General features: G+C 47.1%; 1 protein-coding gene across 1 annotated transcript in view; it reads right to left on the minus strand.

The window, feature by feature from the left end:
• Nucleotides 1–597: 597 nt before the first annotated feature.
• RPS11 (ribosomal protein S11) overlaps nucleotides 598–26,217 on the minus strand; it is a 173,661-nt gene continuing 148,041 nt past the window's right edge. Inside the window, exon 5 of the mRNA XM_044059430.1 lies at nucleotides 598–760. Within this exon, the coding sequence (XP_043915365.1) occupies nucleotides 637–760 (124 nt within the window). The 3' untranslated portion in view covers nucleotides 598–636. The remainder of the gene's footprint in view (nucleotides 761–26,217) is intronic.

The raw sequence follows: 26,217 nt of genomic DNA on the forward strand, positions 1-26,217 counted from the left end.
ATGCTCTATACAGTATAACCTTCCAAAGTGAACTGCAAGGAGAGATGGACATGAAGTTGATAAACACAACCTTTACCGCACAAATATGCTCACATCTGTACTGGAGGACTGACCAGAGTACTGAGATTAACACTTTGCTGGCTACCTACAAGCAGAATATCCAAAGTAGTAAGGACAAGAGGGAATACAATGGTCACCACGACACTGTGGATGCAGTATGCATCTCAAAACACAAAACCAAAACAAAGTTGATGCCGTATAACCCAAACGTGGTTAATTAAAAATAGCTTTAGCCAAATCTGGGCTCAAGCTCTTCAAAACTGCATTACACAAAGCATGCACTTTTAAAACATGCTGAGTGCATTACAACTGTCTAGCACCGCAATCAACTGAAAGATACTTCAGTACATTCAACAAAACACTTTCATCTATAAACAATGCACTTGTAAAAACTAGTGTCATTCTGCAGGAAATGTGGAAGCAAAGTATTGCACTTAAACCCAGTGCACATTTAAAATCCAGTAATCACCACTTTGTTACTTCACTTAAAGTTGCATATAAATTCCAAACACAGCAGTGAGATGAACAAAGACAATACACTTTTAGAATTTTTTTATTCAGTTTTATGAAAACTGATCAAAACTTCTGGAACTGCTTCTTAGTGCCAGCAGCTTTGGTGACCTTCAGTACATTGAAGCGGACAGTCTTGCTTAGAGGACGACATTCTCCTACTGTAACAATGTCGCCAATCTGGACGTCCCTGCATGTGAATACACAATAGTAAAATTTGAATGTCTGACAGAATCTGAAGTCTACTTCACACAAAATTCATAAAAAGCAAGTTAAAGGCATAAAGAGGGAAATGCATTAAGATGAACCCTGTAAAATGTAACATGTAAAGCTACTGCAAAATATTCGAATATCCAAGCAGTACTGATAAAAAGTACAGTTGTGTATGCTTACCATAAATGCAGATGTTAGGTGTATTCACTGTTGCAGTCATCACATTTGGGTTACCCCTGCCAGGACAGCCCTCGGCCGGCCCGAATACCAGAGACTTAGTAAGTATTTCTGCATCGGTTGCTGTCGCTTGAGGACTGACGTCAGGTCATCAGTAGTATAAAGTAAGGCAGCCAATGCCATTACATCAGTTTTTCTTGCCCTAACTTGTCAGGAGCCCCAAAGTAGGAGGGCCAAGTTCTGGTGGAAGAACCCCACCAGTGGAAATACCAATATGTCTTTTGTAAAGAAAGGAGACCAACAAGGAAGAATGGTAATAAAAGGAGAAAGAATAAAGGGGGAGGGAAACCAGGACTGCAGTGAATACACCATCTACATTTATGGAAAGTGTACACAGCTGTACTATGTTCTTAGTGTTTCAATGTTGCAGTCACCACATTTGGGTAGACTCCCCAAAGCTGAGTAAATAAGTGGAAGCAGTCAAGGAAACTTGGGGCTAGCTAGGATGCCCTGCAAGACTGCAGAGGCAAACCTTGCCCTGGATTTGAAGAGGCGCAGGTGGTAATGCTTGGTAAAATGTGTGAACAGATGCCCAGGTGGCAGCCTCCAGGATGCCCCTGGTAGGGACTCCTCTGAGGAAAGCTGCAAAGGTTGCTCTGGAGTGTGTCCCAACACCCTTGTGGGAGGCTTTCCATGCTGTTTGTAGCAGAAATGGACGCAGTGTGCTATCCATTTGGAAATGGTTTGGAGATTGCTTTGCCTTCTGCCCCTGCAGCAAAGCTAACCAGCAATTTATTAGACTTTCTGAAGGATTTAGTCCCGCCTAGACAGAATCAGAGTTGTCTGTGCACAGAGTGAAGAATCCTTTTCCCCCTTGTTCTAGGGATTAGGAAAGAAGGTGGGCAAATGAATGGACTGGTTGAGAGTCACACTGGACACCATCTTGGGCATGGACAGGTTAGTTCTGAAGGATACCCTGTCAGCATGGAAGATGAAGTGCTCCACAGCCATGAGTCCTTGCAGCTCAGAGACTCTTCTGGCTAAAGTGATGGCCAGAAGGAATGCAGTCTTCCAGGAGAGAAATTTTAGCTCTGCAGAAGCTGGTTTGAAAAAAGAGGCAGGTTGAGCTTTTCCAAGACGAGGTTAAGGTCCCAAGCTGGTGTTGGTGCCCTTCTGGGGGGGCCTCAAGTTGCTAGCCCTTCGGAACTGTTTGATCAAAGGGTGTGAGAAAAGGGGTTGCTCAGTGGGAAAATGAGCAGAAAGAGCAGAAGCATGAAATTTTATAGAGGAGAAAAACAACTATGTAGTAGGTCAGCTAAGTAATCCAGGATGAGAGGGATGGAGGGTTGTGCCGTATTGGCTCCCTTAGCCTGGATCCAGGTGCAGAACATTTTCCATTTATCTGCATAAGACTTTCTGCTGCTAGGACATCTGGCCTCAGATAACATCCAAAACCTGTTTACTAAGGATGGCAGATTGGTTTGGGGTTAGGGAATAAGTCAAGCTGCCAAACTGAGTCTGCAATTGGGAATGTATGAATTTCCCTTCCCTCTGGGTCAGGTTTGGAATCGGAGTAAGATGAAATGGAGGCAGTGGGGACAGGCTGCGCAGCAAGGGGTACCGGTATTGTCGGGGCCAGTCTGGAGTTATAACAATGGTCCTTGGTTTTTCCTCCCTTACTTTGAGCAGTACCCTGGGGATGAGAGGAGACCGATAGACTGACCCAGGAGAAGGACAGGGCATCCACTTTCCAAGCCATGCAGTGATGCTCCCTGGTGCAGAATTTGCAGAGCTGATGGCTGGGTGTGGGAGGCAAAGAGGTCGACCTTCGGGGTTCCCCACTTCTGAGTTATTAGGGTGAAAGTACTTCTGTTGAGTTGCCACTCATATGGGTCCAGAAGATTGCTGCTTAACTGGTCTGCCAGAGTGTTGAGAGAGCCTGGTAGGAATTGTGCTAACAGATGTAGTTGCATGGAAGAGGCTGTAAGCCAAAGGGTCATGGCTAGCCTGTCTAGGGGGTAGGAGAGAGTCCCTCCCTGCTTGTTGATATACATCACAGTGGTGGTGTTTGTTTTGTCCAGAGAACCTCTGGAGAGAGAGAGAAGGGGTTTGAAAGTCATCAAGGCGTGCTGCACAGCTATCTCTTTCACTGATGCGCAGATGGATTTGCTGTGGGCTCCACTGGCCCTGTATGTACCCCCAAGTGCAGTCTGATGAGTCTATGGTGAAGGTCTGGGTGGCAGGGGTGAGAAGGGCAGTCCCTTGTGGGAACATGCTGTTGCCCACCAAATAAATTCCTTTGAGGCAAGGAATTATAGGTAGAAGAGTTTCCAGGTCTTGAGAGTGTTGACACCAAAAGCTCTTTAGGTACCACTTAAGTTCTCATATGCAGTCTGGCATATTGAATGAGTAGTATGCAAGATGCCATGAACCCCAGAGCTTGCAAGATCTTCCTTACAGATAGCTGGAGCCTGGTGGCTAGGTGGGAGAAGTAGGCTTCAGGAAAATGTCTTTGGTGCAAGGTATGCCATCTGGGATGCTGTGTCCAGATTTGCTCAAAAGGAAGCTTATTCTTTGGGTGGGCACCTGGTTGGATTTTTCGTTGATTGTGTACCCTAGGGAGGTTAGTAGGGTCTTTACAAAGACCAGGTGCTTGAGCAGCTTTTCCTGGTTGCCTGCCTGAATAAGGCAGTCATCTTAAGTATGGGTAAATCTGAATATTTCTTTACCTGCAAAAGGCAATGGCCGGAGCCATTTTGTGAAAACTGAGAGCAGTAGATAAGCCAAAGGGAAGCTCAAAGAACTGAAAGTGTTGAGATCCTGACCTGTAGCAGAGATTTCCTGCACAATTCCCTGACAGGAATGTGAAGGTAGGCCTCTTGGATCTAGGGTAGCTAGCCAAGCGTCCTTCGAGAGCATGGGTAGCAGCTGCTGAAGGGTAAGCATTGTGAATTCTGGGATCACTAGAAAGGTGCTTAGAATGGATATAGAGGATGGGGCACCAGAAAAAGTCTGGAGTAGAAGCCTTGACCTATGTATTCTGCAGGAACATGCTCTATTGCCCTCAGAGAGCAGGGAAAGGATTTGCTTTTGAGCCTCTGCCCATTGATTTGGTGGTAGATCTAGGAGCCCTTTTGGGGTAGGAAGGAAAATTTGTATCCTTGAGACACAATGTTCAGAACCCACTGGTCCTTGGTAATGGTGGCCCAGGTGCTAGAGTGAAGGAGAGTTTTCCTCCTAGAGGTAAGTGAAGGTGGGCAGGGGGTGGAGGGGAGTCATTGTGAGCTCTTACCATAAGGTGGTGGCTTAGAACTCCCTGGTTTTGAAATGGAGGTAGTCCACTGCTTAGATCTCTGCATTTCCTGGTGCTGCTGTCTGGGGGGGGGGGGGGGGTCTGTTTCTATGGGGCCTAAGCTGGGCTGGTTTACTCTGAGCAGGAAATGACTGGTGCTTGGGAGGAATAATGTTTGTCGAACCTAGAGGGTTGGACCTGTAAGAAATCCTTAACTGTCTGCATACATTTTGCTTTTTCTTCCATTTAAGACCTCTTCTGCTTAGTGCCAAATAAGTTTGTGCAAGGGGGCATACAATTTAGATTTGACATGGTCTGGCAGGGGTTGTTCCTTAAGCCATGCATGCCCTCTGACAAATCCAGTGACTACTGCCCTGCAAGAGGCTTTTAGGGCATCAAAACTACAGTGTAAACTGTGTTTAGTTACTTGACTTGCAGAATGCATCAAGTCTTGTAAATCTTTAGATACTGCCCAAGCAGGAAAGGAAGACTTAAATAGTTCCAAGGTAAGCTTCTGAAAATTCAGCATATGGAACGGACAATTTAGTGCCCTGATAGCAAGAGTAGATGAGGTGTACACTATTTTACCCCATCTGTCCAATGCTTGGGAATCCCTGTTTGAGGGGGTGGGATTCTTAGAGATTGCTGTAATCCCTTTTGGCCCTTAAAAAATTACCTCCGGGTCCGTTGCTGGACTCTGGGACTCTATAGTACCAGTCTGGTTTTCTGGGAGCAGGAGGTAGGGCATCAGGAGTCGTTGGATTCAAGGGAAACTGGGGGGATGGCCAAGGGTCTATGTTGCAGAAGATCTAGGAATTCCCCAGAGTATTTAGACTAAGGGTAGTAAGACTCTCCCATTGGAAATGCTCCCTCAAGTATGCAGGGTTTCCCCAAAAGAAAAATCCTCTGAGGGAGAAGCTGAAAGAATTGAGTCCTCTCCATCAGAATCCTCATAAGTGAAGAGGGGTTGCATGTCTTCAGTCAGATGCATCAGATTCATCTTACACTTGCAGAAAAAACTACAGGGGACAGATCTCTCTCCCTTTTGGAGAGGGTAGCTTGGCTTCCCCTAATCAGCACGATAAGGTTTTCTGCCATTTTAAGCATTTGAGACTAAGGCAAGGTAGTAGGCGCCTGAAAGTGGGTTGTCAGTTTATTGGGTGTGGTTCGAACCCGGGGCCTAAGAAACTAATTTCTGAAAGAACAGTAGTCGCGAAAGACGTCCATTTGTGTAGAGATTCTGTAGTGCGAAGGACTTCCTTGGAAGCCGGTGCCTGCTCAGCAGCTATAGACCCATCCAAGGTAGAGACTACCTCAGCATCCTTAGTCGAAGAAAAGTTTTGCGGCATTCCGGACTCAAAGGGTCTTGGTAGCGGCCTGGGAATCAGATGAAGCAGGCATCGGGGCTGAAAAAAGCACCCGCGAACCGGCGGACAGACTGACTAGCTTAACGGAGCGTCATAGGCAGGTTTGGACCTGTGCAGTCTATCTTTACTTCTTTTGGAAGACATTCTGTCGGATGGCTTACTGAAGCCATATCAGAATTAGAGGACTGTAAACGAAAATATCTGGCTGCACTACGTGCCCGATGGATAGTTCTTGCGGTGAACAAAGCACAGAAGCGAAAATGGGGGATGTGGTCTGGGCCTAAACAAGTGGTGCATTAAGAGTGGAAATCTGTGTGGTATTTGCTTTCCACAGGCGAGGCAATTAACTTTGACATCGGTTAGTGGAAGGAAAAAGGATCCCAACGAGGTACCTAGCTTTAGAAGACTTCAACTTCATTTTGGAGACGAAAACTCAGGTAGCAGCCGACTGGCACCTCATGCTAACAGTTTCTGCTTTGGGCTCCATGGTAAGAAAGACTGATGTAATGGCGTTGGCTGCCTTACTTTATACTACCGATTACCTGAACAAACAGTCCTCAGACAGCAACCGACGCAGAAATACTAAGTCTCTGGTATTCGAGCCGCCTAAGGGCTACCTGGCAGGGATAACCCAAATGTGATGATTGAAACAGTGAAACAAAGAACATCTGGTAAATCCGACCTGAATTTCAAAGTAAGAGTAAATGAAAAATTGTCAATTTATTTTTTTTTTAACACACTAAAGAACCAAAGACAAGAGTTTTCTTTGCAATGAATACCTGGAAAATACACACGCAATCTAGAACTAGTCCAAGTACAATGATAAATTTATGTACTCACCATAATGTTGCATCTGTGTTGTCAATCTTCATGCTTTCCTCAAATGGGTTTGGATTTGATCGATCACAGAGTAGACAGATGCTACCCAAAATACACCCTGCCAAATACCTCAGATCTTGTCTTCTGCTATAAGGTGCAATAGGACAGAAATACGGGAAGCCGTATTCCAAGACGCGTAAATCTGAATGTATCCATTCAGAGACCATGTCCAAAAGTCATTTGAGAAACTGAGGAAAGAATGAAGACAAACGACAGATGGAACATTATGGTAGGTACATAACTTCATCTGTTGTCAATCTTCATTACATCCTCACAAATGGGACAGCTTCCCTAGCTACTTGAATCCAGGGTGGACTCCAGGCAGGATATTATAGAGCACCACCATAGAACCAAATAGTGCCCTACCTCTGAAGACCAAATCCAATTTGTAAAGAGTAATAAAAGGCATGAGTAGCCCAAGTTGCTGCTGCACAAATATCCATAGACATTCTTGGTTGGAAAACTGGAAGCAGCCACAGATCTTGTGGTGTGCGCTTTCAAATGACGTGCGAGAGGAACACCCAATTTTATTAAACAAAACACAATTTGCTAGAGAAATTTTAAACCGATTTTCCAACTTTTGTTCCAGAACAGGAAATAGTCTGTTTTCCTGACCTTCTGTTCCATGCAAATAGAAACGCAACCATGAACATCCAGTACATGCAAAATGCATTCTTTGTTGGTAAATTTAGGAAAAAGATACTGGCAGATTGATCAGGGCAAAGTAGGTGCTGCACTTTAGGATAGAGTCAAAAAGATTGCAGCATGGCTGGCCCCATCGACAGATCTAGTCCAACACGTTCTTGTTGAGGAACCACATGTGAAGTAGGATGCACGTACTCAGCTTGTATGCAATCACGGAGCTTCCCAGAATGTGCATTGCGAAAAGAAAGCGGCCAGAAGAGTGCCCACCCAGAGCGCTTCAACACAATGAAAGATCTGGTTCCTCCCAGTTTGATATACCAGACTGACATGTCTGTCTGAATTGCAATCATGTCAAACAGAAGAATCCCTTGAAATGCTCTCAATACCAAGAGCATAGCTCTCGTTTCTAGAACATTTATACGCAAATTGGCCTCTTTGGAAGACCAAGTACCCTGGAAAGTCTTTCCCAGATAATGAAACCCCCCCCCCCAAATCTGGGAATCATCGGTGGTCACTACAGCCTTGGGTTGTTCGGGAATGAATGGACAGCCATAGGGCAGCTGACCAGACTGAGTGTGCAGGCTAAGATCGATATATTGTGTACAACCTTCTTGACCTGTGACCGTATAGTTGGGACCCCAGTGTGAAGGAAGGGAAGCAATGGTAGTCTGGGATTTGAGGCACTGCAACACAATGTCGGAGTACGGTGAAGTTGTGATTTGTTGCAGTTTATGGTTATTCCTAGGATAGCACAGGTGTGGAGAAAGTACAGATGTGTACACTTACCATACATGCAGATGTTGAGTGTATTTACTATTGCAGCCATCACACTCTGGTTATCTGCCTGCAGGTAGCCTTCAGTCGGCCTGAATACCAGAGTCTTGGGATTTCTGCGTCGGATGCCATCTTCTCTTCCATGACGTCAGGGGTGTAAAACGTGCAGCAGATGACCATTACATCAGTTTTTCTTGCTCCAAATGTCACAAGCCCCCAAAACAGGAAGCTACTATATGGTGTGGAACACCCACAGTAAAAAGTAAAACCACTGCCATAAAAAATGGCCAGACAGGGTAGGTAGAAAGGATAGAGAAAACCAGGGGGCTGGAGGGAAGGAAACTGACTGCAACAGTGAATACACTCGAACATCTACATTTTATTAAGTGTACACAACTGAACTATGTTATTCGCGTTTCACTGTTGCAGTCATCACACATGGGTTGATTCCCAAAGCTGAGGAAGGGTGGAGGCAGTCAGGAAGTGTTAAGGCTGGCTAGCAAGCCTTGTAAGACTGCTGCAGCAAAGGCTCTGGATTTAGGAAAAAGTGGTAATGCTTGGTGAAGATGTGTACAGAACTCCAGGTTGCAGCTTCCAGATGTCCCTGTAGGGACTTCCGTGAGAAATGCTGTGGAGGGGGAAATAGCCCTAGTGGAATGTGTTCCGATCCCCTGTGGGGTAGGTTTTCCATGGTGCGTGTAGCAAAAATGGATGCAGTGTGCTATCCATTTGGAAATGGTTTGCTTTGAAATGGCCTTGCCCTCTGCCCCTGTAGCAAAATGACTAGCAGCTGGTCAGATTTCCTGAAAGGTTTAGTCCTATCAAGGCAGAACCTGAGCTGTCTGTGCACATCCAAGGAGTGCAGGATCCTTTCTCCTTTACTCTGAGGACTAGGGAAGGAGGTTGGCAAATTGATGGAATGGTTTAGAGCCACACTGGATACCACCTTAGGCATAAAGGATGGGTTAAGTCCGGAGGGAAACTATCAGCATGCAAAATAATGAAGGGTTCCACAGCCATTAATGCCTGCAACTCAAGACACTCTTCTTGAAGTAATGGCTAGAAGCAAGGCCGTTTCCAAGAGAGGAATTTTAACTCTGCTAAAGCAGTCTGTTCAAAAGGGGAAGCGTGAGCGGGGCAGGAGCTCCCTAGGGGGCCTTAAATTGTTAGCCCCTCAGGAACTGTGAGAAGAGAGGTGGCAAAGTACTGTAATGAGCTGAGATGGCAGAGGCATGAATCTTAATGGAGAAAGATGGACCTCTGTGGAGCAGCTCTGATAGGTAATCAAGGTTATGAGTTAAGAGGGCACAGCTGTGTCCTTTCCTTGAGACTGATTCCAAGAACAATATATTTTCCACTTTTCAGCATAGGATTTCCCAGTATTGGGCCTTCTGGCCTCAAGAATGACATCCAGCGCTTGCTGAGTGTTGCTGGTGGTGTAATTCAGGGGATAAGCCAGGCTGCAAGGTTTAGGGTTTGCAACTGTGGATGCAAAATCTGCCCCTCCTGCTGAGACAGCAGGGAAGGTGAGAGATGTAGGTGCCAGGGTGGCACTGCTGTCAGACTGCATGAGAGGGTACCAGTGCTGGCGTGGCCAGTCTGGGGCAATAAGGATTGCCCTTGGCCTGTCGCATTTTATCTCGAGTAGTACTTGAGAGGAGGGGCAGAGGGGGAAGGCATAAATGGAGAGGTTTTCCCCATGTGAAGGATAGGGCATCCACTTTCTAGGCCCTGTTGTGAGGGTTCCTGGTGAAGGATTTGCTCAGTTGGTGGTTCTTGGGGGAGGCAAAGAGGTCCACCTCCGGTGAACCCCATCTCCGGGATTAAAAGTTTGAATGAGTTGGGCTTCAATTTCCACTCGTGTGGGTCCAGTAGATTTCTGCTTAAGTAGTCTGCCAGTGAATTTTGTTTCCCTGGCAGGAATTGAGCTTGTAGGTACACTTGGTTCCACAGGGCCATGGCTAACCTCCAGAGTGGATGAGAATGGGTTCCCTCCTGCTAGTTTATGTACCACATAACTGTGGTATTGTTTTATCAGGAGCTGTCCTGGAAGGATTTGATGGATGTCAGAGCATTCTGTATAGCTAGCATCTCTGACTGACATGCAGGAGAATTTGTCCTGGGCTCCATTTGCCTTGAAAGCATTTTCCTGCCATGTGAGCCCCCCCCCCCCCCCCCCATGCATAGTCAGTCTGTTGTCAGGGTTTGGGCAGCGAATTCCAGGTCCTGAGAAAGTTGACATCAGAGACCAAGTACCACTGAAGTTTCCTCATATGCAGTCTTGCATATGGAATTAGCAGAATGCATGAGGCTATGAACCCTTGGGCTTGCAGTGTTTTCCTTGCAGACAGCTGGATTTTGGTGGCCATTAGTTTGAAGTAGTTTGTCAAATAGACCCGTTTTTCTGGAGTGAGGAATGCCATCTGGGAAGCTGTGTTCAAGTTTGCTCCTAGGAATACAACTTTTTGACTGGGCACCAGTTGAGATCTTTTCGTTGACTGTGTACCCCAGTGAAGTTAGGAGTCTCTTTACAAATATCACGTGCTGAAGTTGCAATTCCTGACTGTCTGCCTGAATCAGGCAATCGTCCAAGTATGGGTAAATTTGAATATTTAAAATGAGCCGAGCAGCAAAATGCAGTAGTCCAAGTAGCAGATTAAACTGGAATCAGCCAAACCTCACAAATAGTCTCTCAAATTATAACAGTTTATTAAGCACCAAAAAAGTACAGTTTTGTACCTACCATAAATGTAGATGTTCGAAGATCCACATTGCTGCAGTCCTTACATATGGGTAGTCCGCTGTCCTCGGTCGGCCCGAATACCAAAGTATTAGGCTGACGTCGGTCAAGGCGCTTAAAACTGACATCAGGACGTCAGGGTACAAAAGCGCATGACTGACGTCATTTCCTCAGTCTTTTCTTGCCCCAGATGTCAGAAGGCCCTAACAAGAAAGGCCAAAGCCAAAAACCAGCAAAACCTAACCAACCACCCGTGCACTAACCATATTTACAATATGTACAACACAAACCACACCACCACCTTCAACAACAGGGGGAAGGAGGGAGGGTAAATTGGACTGCAGCAATGTGGATCTTGAACATCTACATTTATGGTAGGTACAAAACTGTACTATGTTCTTCATCTCACACTGCTGCAGTCCTTACATATGGGTAGAATCCCAAAGCAGAGGTAAGGGAGGATGGCAAAACTATAAAGCATTAGGAGCTGCCAACATGCCCTGTAAAATTGCAGTGGCAAATCCAGCCCTAGATTTAGAGTAAAGTGGAAGGTGGTAATGCTTAGAGAAAGTATGCACTGAACTCCAAGTAGCTGCTTCCAAAATATCTTTAGTAGCCACCCCTTAAAAGCTGTAGAAGTGGCAGTAGCCCTAGTGGAATGAGGCCTAATCCCAGCTGGAATCTCCTTACCATGATGGGAATAACAGAAAGCAATACAAAACCAATCCACTTAGAAATAGTTTGTTTTGAAACAGGTTTGCCCTGAGAACCCAAAGCAAAAGAAACAAACTGCTGAGACTGCCTGAACCCTTTAGTTCTGCTCAAATAATATCGCAACTGTCTGTGTATATCCAAAGTGTGCAAAATCCTTTCCCTTTATTTTGGGGTTTTCATAAAAAGTAGGCAAATGAATAGTTTGGTTTAAAGCCACACTAGAAACCACTTTAGGCATAAAAGAAGGGTTAGTGCAAAGACACCCTATCCTTGTGGAAAATTAAGAAAGGCTCAACTGCCATAAGGGCCTGTAATTCAGAAACCCTTCTGCAGAGGTAATGGCCAACAAAAAAGCAGTCTTCCATGATAAATATTTCAACTCTGCCAATGCTGCAGGCTCAAAAGGTTGTAGAGTGAGTTTCTCCAACACAAAATTGAGATCCCAAGCAGGAGTAGGAGCTCTATGTGGGGGTCTTATATTCTTTGCCCCTCTAAGGAATTGCTTAAACAAAGGCTGAGAAAATAATGGTGGGTCACAGTCATAGTGAGCAGAAATTGCTGCAGCATGAACCTTTATAGAGAAGGACAAACCTTTGTCCAATAACTCAGTAAGGTATTGAAGCGCAACACTTAAATTAGGTTTAGAAACATCAAAGTCCTTTGCTGTACTCCAAAATAAAAATCTCCATTTATCTGCGTAAACTTTCCGTGTACTAGGCCTTCTGGCCTCCAAAATAACATTCAAAACTTGTTGTGGAAGCTGAGACCCTCCAGGGTTTAAAACAGAATATGCCAGGCTGTTAGATGTAGAGAGTGAAGTTTGACATTGAGTAAATGACTGTTCTCCTGAGACAGCAGGTGAGGAATCGAAGGCAAAGGCCATGGAGGCTCCCGTACCAGACTTCTCAGTAATGGGTACCAGTGCTGACGAGGCCAATCTGGAGCTATTAAAATCATGTTTGGCTTGTCCTGTCTGACCTTCAGCAGTACCTTTGGGAGGAGAGGCAGAGGTGGAAAGGCATACACGTGAAGATTGCTCCAATTGAATGAGAGAGCATCCACTTTCCAAGCTGTGGGATGAAACCTTTGTGCAAAACTTTGGCAGCTGGTAATTTAGTGGAGAAGCGAACAGATGTCTGGAGTTCCCCATAACACTGTCAATCTCTGAAATACATGAGGATCCAATTTCCACTCGTGGGGATCCATAATTTGTCTGCTCAACACATCTGCTAAGGAGTTCTGTGCTCCTGGCAGAAACCTTGCCTGAAGATTTAGCTGTAAACTGAGAGCAGTCTTCCACAAAATCATTGCTTGTCTGCATAGAGGATAAGAATGCGTTCCCCCTTGCTTGTTGATGTACCACATGACAGTTGTGTTGCCTGTTTGAATCAACACCTGCCCTGGAAGAAGTAAATCCTTGAAAGCTATCAATGCAAATTGGACTGCTAGCATCTCCTTCAAGTTGATATGTAGATGTTGAAGTCTGGCAGGCCACGTGTCTTGTACCCATTTTCCATTTAGATGAACTCCCCAAGCTTTGCCTGAGGCATCTGTCGTTAAAATCTGACTCGCCTCTGGCCGGGTCACAGAGAGTCCCGTGTTTAGGTGACATTCCTGAGCCCACCACAAAAATTCCTTTTGAATGCAAGGTATTATCTGAATGACAGTGTCCAAATCTTGGCAGTGCTGTGTCCATACATTCTTGAGATACCATTGTAGCTTCCTCATATGCAGTTTGGCATTGGGAAGTACCAGAATACAAGATGCCATGAACCCCAAGGCTTGAAGGACTGTCCTTGCAGTCAGCCTGGACTGACGAGACAACTGGTGGAAGTAAAGAGAAAGATTCTTTTGTTTGTCCGGGGTCAAAAGGCCATCTGGGATGCTGTATTCAGTCTCACACCCAGAAAGCACATGTCCTGAGAGGGTACTAGACTGGACTTTATTTCGTTCACAGAATACCCCAGGCATCTTAACACTGCCATCACATACTGTAAATGATGAAGAAGTTAGTCCTTTTCTTGGGCCAGAATCAAGCAATTGTCCAAATAAGGATAGATCTGTATTCCTCTTAGCCTGAAGAAAGCTACCACTGGAGCCAGAACCTTCGTGAACACTCTGGGCGCAGTAGATAAGCCAAAGGGCAATGCAGAGAACTGATAATGTGAAGTCCCAGCCAGCAGATACTTCCTGCAACTGGGCCTGATAGGAACATGAAGGTAAGCCTCCTTGAGATCCAGAGTCACCATCCAGTGATCTTTGCCCAGCAGAGGTAAAAGCTGTTGTAACGTCAACATTTTGAACTTGGGAATGTCCAGATGTGTTGAGGATAGATAAATCCAAAATTGGTCTCCACGTGTTTCCTTTCTTTGGCACTAGAAACAGGCGAGAATAAAATCCTAGGCCCACTTCTGGCAGAGGGACCGGTTGTATGGCCCCTATTTGAAGTAGTAGAGAAATTTGTTTGCGAGCCTCTAGTCTTTGCTGAGGAGGAACGTCCGGCATGCCTTTGAAAGGAGGCAAGGTATGGAAATAAAACTTGTAACCCTGGTGTATGATATCCAATACCCATTTGTCTTGGGTAATCAACATCCAATTTTCCTTGAAGAGTGCTAACCTTCCTCCCAAAGGTGCTGCCAGGCAAGAAGGATCTGGCAGCTGAAAAAGTAGGTCATTGGGCCTGTTTACGAAAGGACTGGCCCCTGCCCTCACCCGAAGATTGTGCAGGTGAACTCCCTGTTCTAGGCCTGAAAGAACTCTGAGCTCTGCCCCTACCACGTCTAGATCTACCCCTAGACTGAGAATCATAAGAAGGATACGTCCACCCTTTAGCAGGCCAATTCCTACTAAACTGGAGGCTGAACTTGCAAAAAATCCTTAACAGCCTGCATAGACTTAGCCTTGTCTTCCATTTTCTTCAAGACTGACTCCACAGGTGAACCAAACACATCAGACTGCAAAGGAGCATCCAAAATCCTTGTCTTAACATGGTCAGATAAATTCTGATCCTTCAGCCAGGCGTGCCTGCGAAGAACTGAGCCAGTGGCAGCCACCCTAGAAGAGGCCTGCACAGCATCAAAACCACACTGTAATGAATGCTTACCCACCTGTTCAGAGACATGCACCAAATCTTGTAATTCTTTGCACTCAATGCCTTCCGCCAGAGCATCCACCTTAGACTTCAATTGAGAAAGAAGAAAGTTTTGATATTTCAACATATGAAACTGGCAATTCAAAGCCCTCATAGCTAAGGTAGAAGATGTATAGACCTTCTTTCCCCATCTATCCAAAGCTCTGGCTTCTTTATCTAGAGGAACCGGATTTTTTACAACAGAGGCCTTGACACCCTTAGGTCCCTGACTAATAGTTTCTGGGTCCGCCCTAGGACTCTTATAAAGATATTTATGAGCCTCAGGCACCCTGTAATACCTATCCGGTTTAACAGGAGCAGGAGGCAGAGAATCAGGATTAAGTGAAGCCTCTGCAAACACATCTTCCACAACATCCAGAACAGGGGGTATAGCCAAGGGCCTATGCTGGGGTAACAGCAAAAACTCCCCAAGCCTTTTCCTAGAATCAGAGAAGTCCTGACCTTCCCACTTAAAATGTTCCCTCAGAATGAAGTGTCTCTGAAAAAGAAAAATCCTCTGGAGGAGAAGCAGAAGGAGTGGAATCATCTAAATCAGAATCAGAATAAGGAGAGTACTCCTGCAAGTCTTCAGCTGAAGACTCTGAAACATCCGAAGCCTGCTCAAAACTTCCCAACTCTGGCTCCACCCTAGGCCTCTTATCAGGAGGGGGCAAAGAACCTCTAATCAGAGTAATCAAATCTTCTGCCATTTTAAGCATGTGCTTCTTAGGCACAGACCCTGCTGAACTAGGAGTGACACCAACAGAAGCTAAAACTGGCCTGCCTCTGGGAGAAGCCTTGGAAACAGAAGGAGAAGGCCTAACCACCCTAGGAAGGGAGGGGATTACAGTAACTTGAGAAGCCCCTTCAGCCTGACCTGCCTCCTGAGAGACCACCTCCTGCAAAATCAAAGTCTCCCCGAGACTCCAGAGAAGTCTCCGTCGGAACCACCGGTTCCACTGAAGCCTCTAAAGAACCGGCGTCCGGGCGGACTACTCATCTTGCCTGGGTTTAACTGCTTTGTCTTTGCGCTTCTTGAGAAGCGGGCGCGGAGAATCCGGCGGCATATTATAATTGCACCGCTTCCCAAAGACCAGCCTAGCACAATCTAACCTTCGCAATAGTGCGTTTATTGAACCTAGCACAAAGCGACACCCAACAACGTCGTGCTCAGGCCCCAAACAAGGAATACACAAAGAATGATAATCCCTATGCGGTATCTTGTTTCCCACAAGAAATACAGTTATTCACTTTTTCTGACATCCGGTAAAACACTGAGGCAAGGAAAAACCAAAATATTCCCCACCGGGTACTTCGCCAACTTGGATTCGGTCTGAAACTCCGAATTGAAAAATTTCAGAACGCGAGCGGCACTTGCAACGCTGCTTCTGCATCGGACCATGCGGCAAAAAAGACTGAGGAAATGACGTCGGTCATGCGCTTTTGTACCCTGACGTCCTGATGTCAGTTTTAAGCGCCTTGACCGACGTCAGCCTAATACTTTGGTATTCGGGCCGACCGAGGACAGCGGACTACCCATATGTAAGGACTGCAGCAATGTGAGATGAAGAACATCAAGCTTTTCGAACACACTCCAACTATATACAAAATCAATTTAAAATCACTTTATCAGCAACTACTAATTGATATTAGGTTAAATGCTGACACCCCCCCCATTTAAAAAAAAAAACCTGTTTCAACAGCAAACACTTGACAAATTGTCAATTAAAATAAAATGTAAAACTGCTGCCCAAAATAGCAAACTTCGGTCGTGCCAGCATAACTGTTTGCCGAAGGTAAACCATGCCCCAATACAATGGAAAGGATAAAAAATTATAAAATTGTGAATATCCATGGGCAGGGTTCTAAAAATAGACAACATACAAATATATAAATCAAACAATATAAATATATTTGTATGTTGTCTATTTTAGAACACTGCCCGTGGAGATTCATTAAGTCTGTTTTTTAGTCTCTGGACCTTTAAGACATCACGGCTTCGCTTTCTTTCCTGGTGAACGTACTGGGTCCCTTATATCACGAATGGTTATTTTCCGACAAAGGAGAATTTTACAATTGTAAATTGAGTATACCATTTCAGATTTATTGGGGCCATTAGAGTGTTTACAGAACCATTTGTTATAGTTTACCAGGTGATTATGCGTTTGTATAAAGGTGTTGAGAATTGATAGATCCAGGATAGGGGGCCAAGAGCTATCTTTTCTGGGCATCAGGAACAGTCTAGTGGAAACCCTGTACTCTTTATTCTATTGGAACATGTTGAATAGCCCTGATATTGAGAAGGGAAAGTACTTGCTTTTGAGCCTCTGCCCACTGGTTTGGAGGAAGATTTGGCAACCTGCTTAGGGTTGGCAGTGAATGGAAGTAGAATCTACATCCCTGGGATACAATATTTAGAACCCATCGGTCCAGAGTAGTGGATATCCAGTTTTTTGCATGAAGGGCAAGTTTTCCTCCTAGGAGTGCAAGTAATTGGGCACAGCTGGGAAGGATAACTGAATAGTCATTGTGAACTTTTTCCATACGGGGGGGTGACAGACTACTCCCTCTTTTAGAGGTGGGAGCACTCCATTTAGATCTCTGCATACCCCAAGACACTAGTCTCGGTGGTCTGTTTTCCCTGGGTTTGGACTGAGAAGGCCTGGGAGGGACTGGAAAGGATTAGTTTCTAGAATGCCAATGCCTACTGAATCTAGGTGGCAGCACCTGTAAGAAATCTTTGACAGTTTGCATAGATTTAGCTTTTTCCTCCATCTTTTTAAGCACTTCTGCTTTGGTGCCAAACAAACGGCCCTGAATTTTTTTTTTTTTTTTTTTTTTTGTTAAGAGTGTCTAGTAACTTTGCTTTGACATGATCCGGCAAGATTTGTTCCTTCAGCCAAGCATGCTTTCTCAGTACAGAACCAGTGACTGCAGCCCTGCAAAATGCTTCTAAGGATCCACACTGCAAAGTATGTTTACTAACTTTGTTTGCAGAATGCATCAATTCTTGTAAATCTATTTTCTGCACAATCTGGAAGTAATACAATTTTTGTTTAATTAGTTCCATATGTTGCTGGTACTTCAACATGTGAAACTGGCAATTCAAAGCTCTGACGGCAAGAGTTGCAGAGGTATATACCTTCTTACCCCATCTAAAGCACTTGAATCCCTGTCCGAACGGGTAGGGTTTTTGGCTGTATTAGCCTTAATGCCTTTAAGGGCCTGGGAAATGGTCTCTGGATTTGCAGTAAGAAATGAGAATCAGGTGGTCAGGTTTTCTAGGGGCTGGTGGTAGTGTCAAGAGTAAGACTGGATATTCCATAGACATTCTACAATATCCAGGACAGGGAGTATAGCTAGAGGCCTGTGCGGAGGCAACTCTAAAAATTCCACGAGTCTCTTTTTGGACTGAAAATGGTCCTGGCATTCCAAACGGAAATGCCAGTATGCAAGGTTTTTACCAAAAGAAAAATCCTCTGGAAGGGAGGCAGAGGGAATAGATTCCTCTGCATCTGAATCCTCAGGTTGACAAGTATGTCCTGGTAATCAAAAGGGTCAGTGTCATTGGACTCCTGGTCTGTAGAATCAAAAGGAAACTCAACTCTCTTCTTTTAGCAGGGGAAGGCTGGCTTCCCCTAATTAGAGCAATAAGGTCTTCAGCCATTCTAAGCATTTGCTTTTGTGGCATGGGAGCTAGAGCATGCACCTTGGTCCGTTTTTCTAGGTGTAGTGTGAACTCTGGGCCTGAGAAACTGTAGTTTTAGCTAAAAACAAAGTTGGTTTAATATGACCATAGGTAGGTTGGAATACACCCTCAGAAGCCGGTGCCTGCACAGCGGCTCCGGAACCAAAGGTAGAGACATCTGCAGGTTCCATAGCCCAAGCATCTCGCGGCATATCGGATTCAGAATGCATCTCAGCAGAGGCCTGCAAATCTGTAGAAGCGGGCATCAGGGGCTGCAAAGATACCTCACTGAGTACCTGGCGGACTGGCGACTAGCTTAATGGAAGCATAGTCGGCAGTTCTGGACCTATGCGATCTTTACTTTTTTTTTGGAAGTTTGGTAGCAGGATGGCTTATCAAAGCCACTTTGGAATACAGAGAATGAGAGCAAAAGAATTTAGCGACAAACACAGGCAAGACGACAAATGGTTTGGGGGGTTAAACAAGGTACAAAACAGACAGCGAGGGAAGTCGTGGTTCGGGCCTAAATAGGCGACTCTTACTCTGAGGTATTTGCTTTCCACAGGCAAGAAAATTGCGGACTTTTCTGACATTGGTTAGAGCAAGAAAAAAAAAAGGATCCCCAACTGGGCACTTAGCTTTAGAAGACTTCAGGTTTGAAACTCGAAAAACGAAAAGTTCAGGAAGCGGCTGACCAGCACTTGCGAACTGCTTCTGCTTCGGGCTCCTCCACGACAAAAGACTGATGTAATGGCGTCGGCAGGTTTTATACACCTGACATCTGGAGAAATCCCAAGACTCTGGTATTCAGGCCGACTTGAGGGCTACCTGCAGGCAGATAACCAAGTGTGATGACTGCAACAGTGAAACACAAAACATCCCGATCGAATGTACGAGCCGATGCCTGGTCAGCGGTAATGAGACAGTCATCCAGATAAGGAAATACACCCGGAATTCCAGTCTGAGATGTGCTGCTACTATTGCCATGCATTTGGTGAACATCTTGGGGGCTGTAGCAAATCCAAAGGGCAGTACTCTGAATTGGTAATGACTAGCTCCTAGACAAGAGTAGTAACTTTCTGGAGCAACTGCTCAAGTTTGGATGGGCTTGACAGATGTCCAGGACACCTACCAGTCATCCTTGCCCAAAAAAGGGAGACTGGGCTGAAATATGACCATATGGAAACTTGGTTTGACTCAAACACGTCCAGATTTATGACGTCCAAAATTGGTCTCTAGTCCCTACTCTATTTTTTGGCACTAAACCTTAAAGTTTTGCATCCTATCTGGCCTGTCCAGACCTCTTGGATGACTTTTCTAGCAACTTTCAAATTTGAACCACTGTTTGATCTGACTGGTTGGAGCATCAGGGATTTTCTGGGAATTGGGGGCAGAAGGGAAAATGATAGTGCAACACCTCTGGATATAATCCTCTGTACCCAAATACATTTGTTTTAGACAGGCTCTATGTTGCAGGAACCATCTTCTCCCAATTGCTTCCAGAGGTGCACAGTTGGGCCTCTAGTCAGAAGTGCTGGTAGGGTTTATCAAAGAAAGATTCCTGCGAACCCTAATCTTGCAGGTCACCTCTGGCAAGAGGGCAACTACGTCCATTGTAGTTCCCTGTCTGCCTCAGGGAGCACTTCTCCATGTGTCATGGAATGGACCTTGGGATTTTTTGAACCACATTTTCCAGCCACTCTGATTTGTGGAGAACCACCTCGGGGGGGGGCCTTAAAAAGGCAGACAAGGTCTTACCATCTCTCAAATATACAGCGTTTCACTTTAAGACCAAAAATACGAAGTTATGTACTCACCATAACGTTCCATTCGAGTAGGTGGCTTCATTTGTCTGCAACCTGCAGGTCTTGGATCCGATATCGGATCCGAGCCGGCAACTATTTATACAGCTATGGATCAGAGCTCCTAGATCCTCCCCTCACCCATAATCCCCTGCCAACCCCAAATGACCTCAGATCAAGTTTGCCCTCCTACATATACCTGGAAAGGTATCCCAACAGGAAAAGGCAGGATAATACAACAAAACTAACTCTTCTGAAGGCCAGGGGGAAGGGGGGGGGTGGTTGCAGACAAATTAAGCCACCTACTCAGATGGAACGTTATGGTGAGTACATAACTTCTTAATCTGGAGTAGGGACTTCATTTGTCAGCAACCTGTGGGACAGAGTCCCCAGCTACCTGAATCTTGGGCGGCCATCATGGAAGGATGTTAGAGCACTGCAGAGCCAAAGGACGCTCTCCTTCTGGAAATGACGTCCAGTTTGTAGTGGTTGATAAAGGTATGAGATGAGGCCCAAGTGGCTGCAGAGCAAATATCCAAGGGAACTCTAGATCTAAAGGCAGCAGAAGTAGATATGGAGCGAGTGGAATGTGCACAGACTCCTTCAGGTGCGGACCTCCCAGAAGCTTCATAAGCTAGAAGAATACATTGGGAAATCCAGCGTGATAAGGTGACCTTCGAAACTGCTTTACTCAAACTGAATTTGGCAAAGGAAATGAACAGCTGATCGGGATTGTCTGTGACCAGCAGTCCTATGAATATAGAAACGCAGCTGCCTGTGCACATCTAAAGAATGCAGCTTGTACTCTCCTTTATTTTGGTAATTAGGGAAGAAAACTGGTAGGTTAATGGACTGATTGATATTGGTTTCTGAGGCCACCTTGGGTAGGAAGGAGGGATTGGTCTTGAGGTACACTATCCTGATGAAAAACCAAGTAAGAGGGTTTTACGGAAAGAGCTTGAAGTTCCGAAACTCTTTTCGCTGAAGTGATAGCTACCAGGAATGCTGTTTTCCAAGACAGGTATCGTCCATTCCCACACCCTCATGGCCTCTCAGCAGAGAGGGTAAGACCTGGTTCCCCCGTTTGTTGATGTACCAGTCAACTGACATGTCAGTCTGTATGGCAATAATTCCTACGGGAAGAAGGTTGTGAAATGCTTGCAACGGTAACAGCACCGCCCTCATCTCCAGAACATCGATATGCAGGGAGGTCTGTCATTCCACGTGCCTTGGACTGTTCTGCCTGAGCAATGCTCCCCCACCCGAGGCGAGAAGCGTCCGTGGTCACAGTGACGAGAGGAGGTGGAGCGTAGAAGGGTCGGCCTGTATGGAGGTCTGGGGACTGGAGCCACCTAACAGGGCCCTCCTGCAAGCCTTGCTGATAGAGATAGGGTGATTGAGAGGAAGAAGCTGAAAGGACCATTGTACTTGGAGGGTCCACTGTAGTACCCTCATATTTAGACAAGTGCATGGAAGCGTTATTGCTGCTGCCATGGAGCCCAGTGCCCTCAGGACCAATTCCGCCGGTGGAGCTTCTGATTGGAGGACGGCCCGCACATGAAGTCTCAGATTCTGTAGTCGTTCCGAAGTGAGGTAGGCTCGCAGACTTCTCGTATCCAATCTGGCCCCTATGAACTGTACCACTTGTCGGAGCAAGGGAGGATTTGTCCGTATTTATCGTGATGCCTAACTGGGGGGCTAAGCAGAGAAAAAAGTCTTTGGCTGAGCAGAGTAGATGCCTTGTTGGGGCGGTCAGGAGCCAGTCATCCAGGTACGGGAAGACCTGCATTCCCTGGAGTCTCAGGTGGGCCGCTATCACTGCTAAAACTTTGGTGAACACCCTGGGGGCTGTGGTGAGGCCAAAGGGAAGGACCCTGAACTGATGGTGGCTGGCTCACAGCCGGAAGCTGAGAAACCTCCTGGATAGTCTGTCCATTAAAATGTTGTAGTACGCATCCTTGAGGCCTATTAAGCACATCCAGTCGTTCTCCCGCAAGAGGGGGAGAATGGATTGAAGAGTGACCATTCAGAATTTCTCCTTGGTTACCGACAGGTTCAAGAGGGAAAGGTCTAGAATTGGTCTCAAGTCAGTCTTTTTTGGCACCAGAAAGAACCTGGAGTAAAACCCTAATCAGAGCTGGTCTGGGGGGACAGGTTGGATGGCTCTTTTCTAGCAGCTGCTGGATTTCTGCGGCTGCAGCCTCCCTCTGACCGGGTGGTACATCGGGGAGGTTCCGGAGTCTGGGGACATGTTGCATTGGGATGGACTCCCATGCCGCCAGATGCCTCGAGAAGCGCCCCCCCCCCCCCGACTGCCTCCAGAGTGGAGCAGTCGGGCAACCCTTCAGGGCTGTTGCGTGGGCCGATGAGAGATTCTCTGGACCCAAAGTTTCTCGGGGCCCCTCTGCCTCTACTGCGGCGTCCTCCCTGTTGTCCTCTGCCACAGGACTGGTTGTCCGGAGCAGGTTGGGAATGTTGCGCTTTCTGGTACCACATCATCTTCTGTCCCTTTTGGTTCTTGGTGCAGGACCTCTGGGGAGCAGAGAAGCTAACTCAGACTGCAGACGTCTTCCCGTCCTTCTCGCTCTGGACAAGTCTCGAACGTTCTTGCCAAACAAGGCAGAACCAAAGGGGGCATTCGCAAAGGACGCCTTAAAAGGGCTCTGCGAAGTCACAATGTCGGAGCCAGGCCTGGCGTCTCATAACTAGGCCCGCTCCGCTAGCTCTAGCGGCTCCCTCAGTGGCATGGGACAACAGCCGCATAGAGGTATTGGCCATACGAGTGGAGTACAACTGCTTGTCCTCCGTGGACATGGACTCCGGGGGGGGAAGCAGCGTATTCTTCAATAAGATCTCGCTGCATCCTGATGACATGTGCCATGTAGTTCTGGGACCTTACCGAGAAGGTCGCTGAACTAAATACCCGCTTACCAAGGCGATCCATCGAGAGGGACTCCTTGCTCGGTGGATGGACAAAGCATCTACAGGGGGACCCTTGCTCCAGTTAAACCGGTCTGCGGGGGGGGGGGGGGCTCAAAATCCTATCCGGGCGCTTAGGGACTGGCTCCAATGTCCGGCTCCTTCCACACCCAGGTGGTAACAAGGTCCACCAGAGGGTCGGCCGGAGGGGACACCCAAGAGGTAAAATTGGCCTGCTTCGAATGCCTCCAGAAACGTGGACTCGGAGGAAGCCTTGAGGGCAGACCACACCCCCCCTGATCCTGAGCTTTTCAATGATGTCTCCAAAGGAGACATCCTCAGGGGGTGACCTTGGGGAGCCTTCCCCTTCATCCAAGTCAGTGTCCTCTGTTAAGGACTCGGGGGAGTCCACGTGCCTCCTCTTACACTTATGCTTGTAAGGCACTTCCTCGGGGGGGGGGGGGGTGTCCGAGGTCTCACCAGCAATGTCCTGTTCCAAGGAAACAACCTGGGACATCGAAGCAGGCTGTCCCTGTGGCCGGGTGATGGAAGCCTGACCCAGCAGAGAGGGAGTGCAGGGTAGAGTCGAGACAAGGGCCAGAGGTCTGGATGCTCTCGACAGAGCCCTCTCCACTACATCGAAGGTCGAGGGGGAGCCGCTCTCCCTGGGCTCAGAGAGCCAACTCCCACTCTGATCCTATGAAGGGATGGGAACCGGCACAGAGACCATCTGATCCGAGGGACCAGTGCGCTCTGACCTGGATGGAGCCGAAGGCACACTGAATCCCTCTGATCCGAAGCTTGGGCCACAGCTCCGAGAGATCAGATCAGACGATGGAACAGAGACTCGAGGGCAGTGTCGGATCCGAAGTACCCGGTACTGTCAGCGCCGACCCACCCCTGGCTCCAAGCACTCCGAACCCAGGAAGCAGGTCGGAGAAGGAGCTATCTGAGCAAAAAAGGGTGTCGAGCTCCCCCCCCCCCCGAAAAGGGGGGGGGGGCAGGAGCACTCCCATCTGCAGCTGGGCCTGGATCATCCGGTCCCTGTCTGCATCAGACAGGTGGATCTCGACGAGGCCACCAATGCAGGCCTGGAATGCCGCCTCGATGACCTTGACAGAGATCGGGTCTCCTCCTCCTCAGGTCCCGGGGAGAAGCAAGGTGATCGGAGCAGAGGAGGAGACCTGGAAGCCGTGGAGGGAGAAGCCCGCTTAGCTGGGGGGGAGCGGAGGCCTCGGCCCACCGCTTGTGGTGCTTCTCCCTCAGTTTCTCCCTCCTGGCCTCCCTGTCCTCCGGTGCCTTAGTGGGAGTTTGAATCCCAGCCGGGGGAAAGGGGCAAGAGTGGCCACCCACCACAGGCTGAGGTGCCACGGGAGTAGCGGCGGCCGAAGCCGAATCCAGGGACAAAAGTCCCGCCAGGACCAGCTTCGACCTCTGCTCCTTCAGTGCCCTGGGGTTGAACGCTGCACAAATGGTACATCCCGAGGACAGGTGTTCAACCCCAAGGCACTGAACAATGTGTGGCCATCTGCCGGAGAGAGCTTATGGCCACAATGGGTGCACTTAATAGGTTTTGGGGCCTCTGCCATGCCCAAAACTAAATAAAAGCTACACAAACACAGTAGGCCCCAAACGCAAGCACACCAACGACCAGCGAGAGGAGGGTAAACACTAAAAATTTAAAAATTAACTGCCTAAAGGGAAACCTAACACACACACTGATTAAACTACTGAAAAAGTAGGCTGATAAGACCAGAGAGTCACTTATATCAAAAAATTGCCAGGAGCTCGAAATCCAGCTGACACATTCAAGAGCGGCAAACTAGATCTGAGGTCATTTGGGGTTGGCAGGGGATTGTGGGTGAGGGGAGGAGCTAGGAGCTCGGATCCATAGCTGTATAAATAGTTGCCAGCTCGGATCTGATATCGGATCCAAGACCCACAGGTTGCTGACAAATGAAGTCCCTACTCCAGATCTGTAGTTCAGTCAAAGGACGCATTGATAAAATTGAACTTAAATGGCTCCGCAAAATCACATAAAACACATCAAAAGCATGCCTCCTCGTGCAAATGCCTGAACCCGTTGCTCTAAAGGTTTCTTCTACAATGCTGGAAATTAACCTCATGGAGCTATTGGAAATGGCCTATAGGGTTGCCAACAGAGAACTTGCAGAATCCTTAACTTCTGCAGATAAGGTACCAGACAGTATTTGATAACTCTTCGGTCAAAATCTCTCTGGAGTCTGACAGGCAGTTAAGCGATCATAATGCAAAGGTCACTGAAGCAAAGACACCCTTCCCCAGTCTATCCATCACCTGCTATTCCCTGTCTGTGGACCACTTGTTGGCTAGTTCCTTTGTGGCCCCCGTGACAACCATGGCTTCAAATGGAACCCTTTTCCCCAAAACTGTCTGCAGGTAGTGCCATTATCCTGTCTCCGAGGTTCTGGGGCTTCCTTCCAGGTCTTAGAGATACACCTATGAGCTAGTCAGTGGGCAGAGTTACCCTGTACCAAAAGCCTCTAGAACAGATTTCTCCAGCATAGGACTGAAGGATGACCAGCTACCTCTCCGTTTCAGGATCTCTAGTACATCCCCAAAGGGGACATGAGCAGGAGGCCACCATTCGCCTTCAAAATCCGGGTCTTCAGCAAGTCTAGGTGCTGCCTCTTGCACGCCCTTTTCCTGTGCACTTCCTCAGTGGGGTGTTCTGCAGAAGTCTAAGAGTAAATCAACTCCGATAGAAAACCAGAGGTTTCGGTACAGGATGTCCAGGTAGAGTTGAGGTTGGGGTATCATGAAATCTGTAGGATCAGAGTAGAAAAGCTCCGTCAGAGCCGCTGAAGCAGTGAAAACTTCACAGCCTCCAAGAACCCAGAGAGGTTCTGATCAGGGAAACCGGGTTTCTGAATCAACTTAGATTCATCTGCACCAGAGGATGAAGCTGGAGCTGAACCATCTATTGCCAAGGCAACAGGAACAGACACTACTCGAAAAGATTCTGAGTTGAATGCTGCACCCCAGACCCGGGAGGCAAGCTTCAGCTCAGAGCACTCCTGATCCAGAAAGATAGATCAGAGAGAAATCCGGACAACTGGGATCCTAGAACTCAGACAGCAGATTGAGTTCCAGAAGGAAGTTACAAAGGGGGCGGGGTGGAAGGTTGGACTATCTAACCTAGAGGAGTTGGCACCAAGGGAAGCTAATCTGCCCCTGCACCAAGAGAATCTTCCTCAGCACTCTCCACACCTGGTTCCGACACTTCTAGAAGAACAAGCATAATAAATGGAGAGGACGCTGGTCTCTG

This window comes from Protopterus annectens, chromosome 17.part0 (genome assembly GCF_019279795.1).
Source record: "Protopterus annectens isolate FY-2018-M chromosome 17.part0, PAN1.0, whole genome shotgun sequence".
Taxonomy (NCBI): Eukaryota; Metazoa; Chordata; order Ceratodontiformes; family Protopteridae; genus Protopterus; species Protopterus annectens.